The sequence below is a fragment of the Talpa occidentalis genome, unplaced genomic scaffold (assembly GCF_014898055.3).
Source record: "Talpa occidentalis isolate TD23 unplaced genomic scaffold, MPIMG_talOcc4v2.1 talOcc4.18, whole genome shotgun sequence".
In the NCBI taxonomy this organism is placed as follows: Eukaryota; Metazoa; Chordata; class Mammalia; order Eulipotyphla; family Talpidae; genus Talpa; species Talpa occidentalis.
In genome coordinates, this window is record NW_023601851.1 from 17,804,645 (window position 1) to 17,810,644 (window position 6,000).

The following is a 6,000-nucleotide window of genomic DNA, read 5'->3' on the forward strand; positions in this document are numbered from 1 at the left end:
TTGCCCTGATCCCTCCCAAAAAAGACAGCATAAAAGGGAAAAAAAGACCAACACCACCAAAGAATAGAGAAGCGAAAATCCTCAAAAAATTCCAACCGACTTAATACAGCAACATGGAGACTCCCTGGTGAAGCAAGGGGTAAAGGCAAAGCACTATGAAGCTATCCACAGCCCCTGCAGCATGAGTTCGATCCCCAGTCAGGGAAATCACGCACACAGCACACCTGACCTCTCCTGTCTCCTTGCTGTTCCCCTTAGTAGTGTATTTCACCAGATCTGCCTGTTCTGTTCCCCACTCTGTCTCTGGTCAATCCTCTCACCCACCACATGTCTGGCCTGTACCCAGGTCTTATATGGAAAAAATAAATCCATCTATAAAATTCCAAATGGATTAAATATTTGGTGATGTAATTGACAGAAAATATAGGGACACACTAAGGACAGATGCCCCAAAGTGCAGTAGGCAACACAACCCCAACACCCAGGGAAACAAAAGCAAATATCAACAAGTGGGACACCACTAAACCCAAAAGCTTTCATACCTTAAAAGAAACCAGCCCCAAAACTGAAAGGTAGTCTATAGAACAGAAAAAGAATCTGCATGCCACACATGTGACAAGGGGTTCATTCCAAAATTTATAACATCCCCAAATAATGTGAGAAACCAACTGATGACTCAATTAAAAATGGACAAAGGGGGGCCTCCCTGGTGACACAAGGGGTTGGGACGCAGCCTATGAAGCTCTCCACAGCCTCTTCAGCACAAGTTCAATCCCTGGCAAGCAGGGAGCAACCCGCATGGAGCAGCAGGCCTCTCCTGACTCCCCACTGCTCCCCTCAGCAGTGTGTTTCAGTAAGTCTGCCTGTTCTGCTCCCCACTCTGTCTCTGGTAAATCCTCTCACCCTCTGCACCTCTCACCTGTACCCCAGTTCTTGTATGCATAAATTAATAAATCTTAATTAAAAAATGGACAAAGGAACTACATACACTCTTCTCTAGAGAGGGAATTCTGACATCCTACAGACAATAGGAATGTTCACCTTAACTTATTTTAAGAGAAATGTAAATTAAAAGCACACTTAGAAGCCACCTCACCCCTGAGAAGGCCCAAATGAAAAAGAATGGATTTATACAAAACGGGGGGTGAGGGATGTGAATTTTATGGGGACTATAACGAAGATGTAAATGATTACACTGTGCAAAAATGAAAATGATGTAAAAATATGTAAAATAGTATTTAAAAAAGTGAAACACTGAAAAAAAAAAACAAACAAACATGGAATGAACAATGCTGGAGAGGGCGCAGAGAAAAGGGAGCTCTCACCCACGGCTGGTGGCCATGACAGTCGGAACAGACCCTGTGGATGAGGGTGCAGTGGTTTCTTAAGGAAATAAAAACGGAAATTCCGTATCATCTGCAATACTTCTACACATTATCCTCATGGGAAAAAGCAAACACAAAAAGATTTATCCCACCTGGGAGCAGAGCAGCTGTGTTTCCAACTGCCCAGTCATGGCCCAATCTACATCCCTTCAGCAGAGGCAGGGCAGGAAGGGTGGAGCACACACAGGGGAGCATTGCAGGGTTGTGAGGAAGGAGCAAAGGGCCACACTGAGGATAAAATGTGTGGGCAAGAAGGTGATATTTTTTTTTAAAGATTTATTTTTTTATGCACACAGGAGCTGCGGTACAGGCCAGAGGTGCGGGGGAGGAAGGTGAGAGGATTCACCAGAGACAGAGCAGGGAACAGAACAGGCAGACAGACCAAATACACTGCCAAGGGACACAGCAGGGCAGTCAGGTCTGCTGCGCCATGTGGGTAGCTCCCTGGCTGGCCGGAGGATGGAACTTGTGCTGCAGAGACTACAGACAGCCCCATCGGTTGCATCTCAACCCCTTGTGCCACCAGGGAGGTCCCGGGAGGTGCTATTCTTGAGTGAAATAAGCCAAAAAGTAAAGACACATATGAGATGGCTTCACTCATCTGTGGAAAATACCCAAAAAACATTTACAGACAAAATACTTGAATAAAACTTGAACAGGGTCATTTGAAGGTAAAGGTGACCACCAGAGCGAACAGGGGAATGGGTGGAGAAGTTAGGGAGGGAGGCAGACGGGGGATGGGAGAGGGTGGTTTGATAGAGAGGGAAACTAGGGGTAGGGCAAGACCCATTAGGATTGTAGGAAAAAACTGGCAACTATTTCAGCAGAAGGCTTTTTGTGCTACACATGTCAATGACAGATCAAGGAGGAAAAATAAGTAAAAGAATAAGAAAAAAGTATAAGAAGCTTTAAAACAATTAAAAAAAATGAAATTTTCCAAAGGTCACACATGGTGTGCTCAAACATGGCAGGAACTTTTGGAGAGTGTAACTGGACTGGAGAGCAACTTAGGGTGTAGCGAGTGTCACTAGAAATGCATTCAGACCACACCAAGGAGAAATGCACAGGAGCAGTGGAAACAACGGCCAGAAAAAAAGGACTCTGAAGAGTCTACTGGGCACCTTCGGTTTGCAGGCCACCTGAGAGAAAGGCAGGGGCAGGTATGTAAGGATCCCCCATTGGACTCAACGGCACACATGCCAAGACTGATGCCTGCATGAAAGGCTCCGAGAGTTGTGTAGATCATGGTATATGATTTTAGCTACTGCACAGAAACCTTAAAAATTCAGTTGGGGCCTCCTGGGGGGACGCACGGGGTTGAGCGTTGGGTTGTGAAGCAGGTTGTGATCAAACTCTGCAGCGCCAGTTCGATCGCCAGTGAGGGTCCAACATGGCGCGAAGACCTCTCCTGCTGCCCACTGCTTCCCTCAGCAGTGTACTTCGGTCCTTCTGCCTGCTCTGCTCCCCTCTCTGGCTCTGGTGAATTCTCTCACCCTCCTGCGCTTCTGACTGTACCCAGTGCATGTATAAATAAATAAACAAATCTTGAAAAAAAATCAGTTGTCCTTTTTAATAGACATGTGGCTCCTTCACCCCCATTCTGCACTCAGGTCCTCAGGCCCCATCCTCCCCCTCCTCCCTCACCCCTCACCTGACCAGCGCAGAGCTGGGAAGTGTTTCTGTCCAGCGGGGTGAAGAGCCACAGTCCACACCTTCAGCGTCATCATCTGCGACCCAGGTACAGACTCTGACTGTGCTGCGTGAGCACCAGGGCAGAGCCCAATCTTCACGCATGCTGGACATGTGACGTGCCAGGATCTACGCCACACGTTTCTCTGGTGAGGAATGTGTCCCTGGAGAAAACTATGTTTCTAATTTACATGTCTGTTGACGAACTCGCATAAAGTCAATGCACAGCGAGCAGAAGCAAACATGTCACTCACCAGAGATTGGTCCATTGTCGCTGCTCTCACAGACGTGCAAGGGCTCTGGAGGCGGCATTGGGAGGGGCGATGGGGTCCAGCACAGAGGATGGAGGCAGCTGCACAGGGTCCTGGAGTCTCCTGTCCAGAGCCCGCCACACGCTGCCTGGAGACACCAGAGAGTCACTGCGGGTGACGGCCGTGTGACACTTCTAGAAGGGGCAGGAGAGGCCCCGCGAGTCCATGAGCGGCAGAACCTGGGTTGACGGTTCACCATAACTTAGTAAAAGGTGACATGTCCCACTGCCTGATCAACAGTGACACAAGAACAACAGTCTCAAAGCTGATGAGTCACTTCAGAGTGTGGCCACGATTTCCAACGAGACAACGCCCCAAATGCACTGTTCTGCCAGGACACCCCAGCAGTGGCTCTGCGCTGCCTCCCGCCCTCTGCTACGTGGACACCCCAAGAGGGACAAAGTCCCCCGGGGTGCGCACATCCAGGCTGGAGGCCAGAATGCAGCAGCCAGCAGGACGCCGCCTGGGGGCAGGAACGTGATGCGCACCCGAAATTCAGACAACAAGCCTCTAAAGCCCCAGGAACTAACCCCCAACTCCCCCCCCCGCACCCCCCGCCCTGCAAACCCAGTTTCCCGCCAACCTCCCTTCCCCCACAGGGGCCGCCTCCCCCTGGCAACCCGCGCGACATCACCCGCCCACCTTGGGTCCGTGAATCTGGCCCCGGGTTTCAATACCCCCCCACCCAGAAACACAGCCTGGCTCTCCCCTCCCTCACCGCCCGACTTTTGGTGGGTCCAGAGGAGTCAGCGCGCATGCGCACAGGCGGACCCGCGCTTCCCCAGGCCCCCGCCTCTGGGACCCGTCCCCGCCCCGGGAAGATCCTGGCAGCATCCAGGGTCAGGGCCGGTGCCGCGCCAGGGACACCCCGGAAAGGCCGGGACGTTCTCCCAAACGGCCCTGCCCCGCCCCCACGCGCACTCCGGGGGGAATCGGCTCCAAAGCGCCCGACTCCACGCGGCCAGGGCCCCCGCTCGCCCGCGCCCCCACCCCCCAACCCCCAGCGTCTCCGCTCACCTGAGCCCGGCCTCCCGGAACAAAACCGCGCTCACCTCGGGGCGCCCCAGCGCTCGCGGACGCGCCAGAACGTTCGAACGGATGGGGGCGGGGCCGCGCCTGCGCATATCGCGGAAGCCCCGCCCAGAAACCTCCGCGGAACCACCGGGGCTGGAGAATACATTTCCCACAACCCCTTGCGCAGCCCGTTGGGCCATCGTCGGGGTGGGGTTGAGGCCTGGAAGTGGGAGGAGTGGAGGTTGAGGAGAACCCGCAGGTGGGCAAGGCCAGTGAAAACTGTGGGGCCCATAAAGGGTTTAGGGCTCTGAGGGAAGAGAGCTCAACAGGGCCGCGCTGGGGCTGAAGGGGTTAAGCACCGCGCTGACTCAGAAGCTATATGCCCCCTCCACAGGGCATGGCAGACCTCTCCTGTAAGGCCCACTGCTCCCCTCAGCAGCATATTTCTCTCTGCCTGTTCTCCCCACTTTGTCTCTGGTGAATCCTCTCTCTGTCTCTCTCACACAAACACACACCTTTGGCCTGCACCTCAGCTCTTGTATGAATTAATTGAAAAAATACACAGAAGAAGTTCACATATAGTGTAAATAAGACATTCAGATACTAAGATACATTTCATCAAAATCAAGATTCAGGTATTTAAGAAGCATCTTGACCTTCTGATATCTGGATCACAGAGTTGGTGTTCAACATGAAGATGCTTTGCTTAGCTAATGTGAATGCACAAGAATTCCACGCTGTTATGAAAAGCTCACCTGCTCCTTCATCACATGGCTTGTGAAGATTTCTTTTGCAACAACGTCCAATAATATTCATGGCTCCATTACTACCATTGATGCTGGCGTGTGTAACAACTGCTGCCACTTTACCACGAGTTCTTGTCTCGTGAAACCGTAGAAAGGAATTCACAGACTTTTGGAGTAAGTAAGCAGAGAGAGACAAATCTTGTCTTTGAAAGAAAAGTTTATTTAGGAAGAAAAAAGACAAAGAAAGACTCCCAGGTATAAAGTACATGGGAGGGACCAAGATGAGCCGGTATGGGATATTACATTGGCAATATATACTTTTTCTCTCTCATTATGTTAAAATTTCAGTCTCTCTTCCTGATTGGCTAGCTCTCAGGGGGTACTAAGCAAGGAATTTCACATTCCTCATCTAACAGTATTTTCTTTCCCCATTTGTTATGCTTATCGCTTTACCTTTATGGTCCAGCGCTCCCAGTGAGCATCTATACACTTTATCTTATCATCTGAAGAAAACCAGGACCATCCTTAACAAGATTATCTGTGGTGCTAGGATGTTTGTTTTTCCCAGTGGAATTGGTTACATTTCCTTGGTTGTCCTTATCTCTGAAGCCTCCCTACATTCTTCAGAGGTCCCCTCCTGCACTGTACCTAAAACTGACTAATAACCCTAGCTTGCCCTGTCTCACCATGAAGACACATGAGGATATTAATAAACTGTTAGTGTATTCCCTGAAGGAGAAAATGATGAAATTAGTTGAATTTCAGCATGATTGCTTCTAACTTTATTGCCCACAATGAAGTCCACGACTCCTCTAGGTGATTTAGATCAATCTTTTGAGTCAGCCACAAACAGCA

General features: G+C 50.4%; 1 protein-coding gene across 3 annotated transcripts in view; it reads right to left on the bottom strand.

Moving 5' to 3' along the window:
* LOC129146187 (zinc finger protein 39-like) overlaps positions 1-4,423 on the bottom strand; it is a 136,333-nt gene extending 131,910 nt beyond the window's left edge. For 2 of the 3 annotated variants that reach the window (XM_054697734.1, XM_054697733.1), the window contains exon 1: positions 3,329-3,564. In XM_054697734.1, the coding sequence (XP_054553709.1) occupies positions 3,329-3,343 (15 nt within the window). In that variant the 5' untranslated portion in view covers positions 3,344-3,564. Of the gene's footprint in view, positions 1-3,328; positions 3,565-4,402 lie in introns of those variants that run through there. The other variant, XM_054697735.1, reaches the window with a different exon arrangement.
* Positions 4,424-6,000: the final 1,577 nt, after the last annotated feature.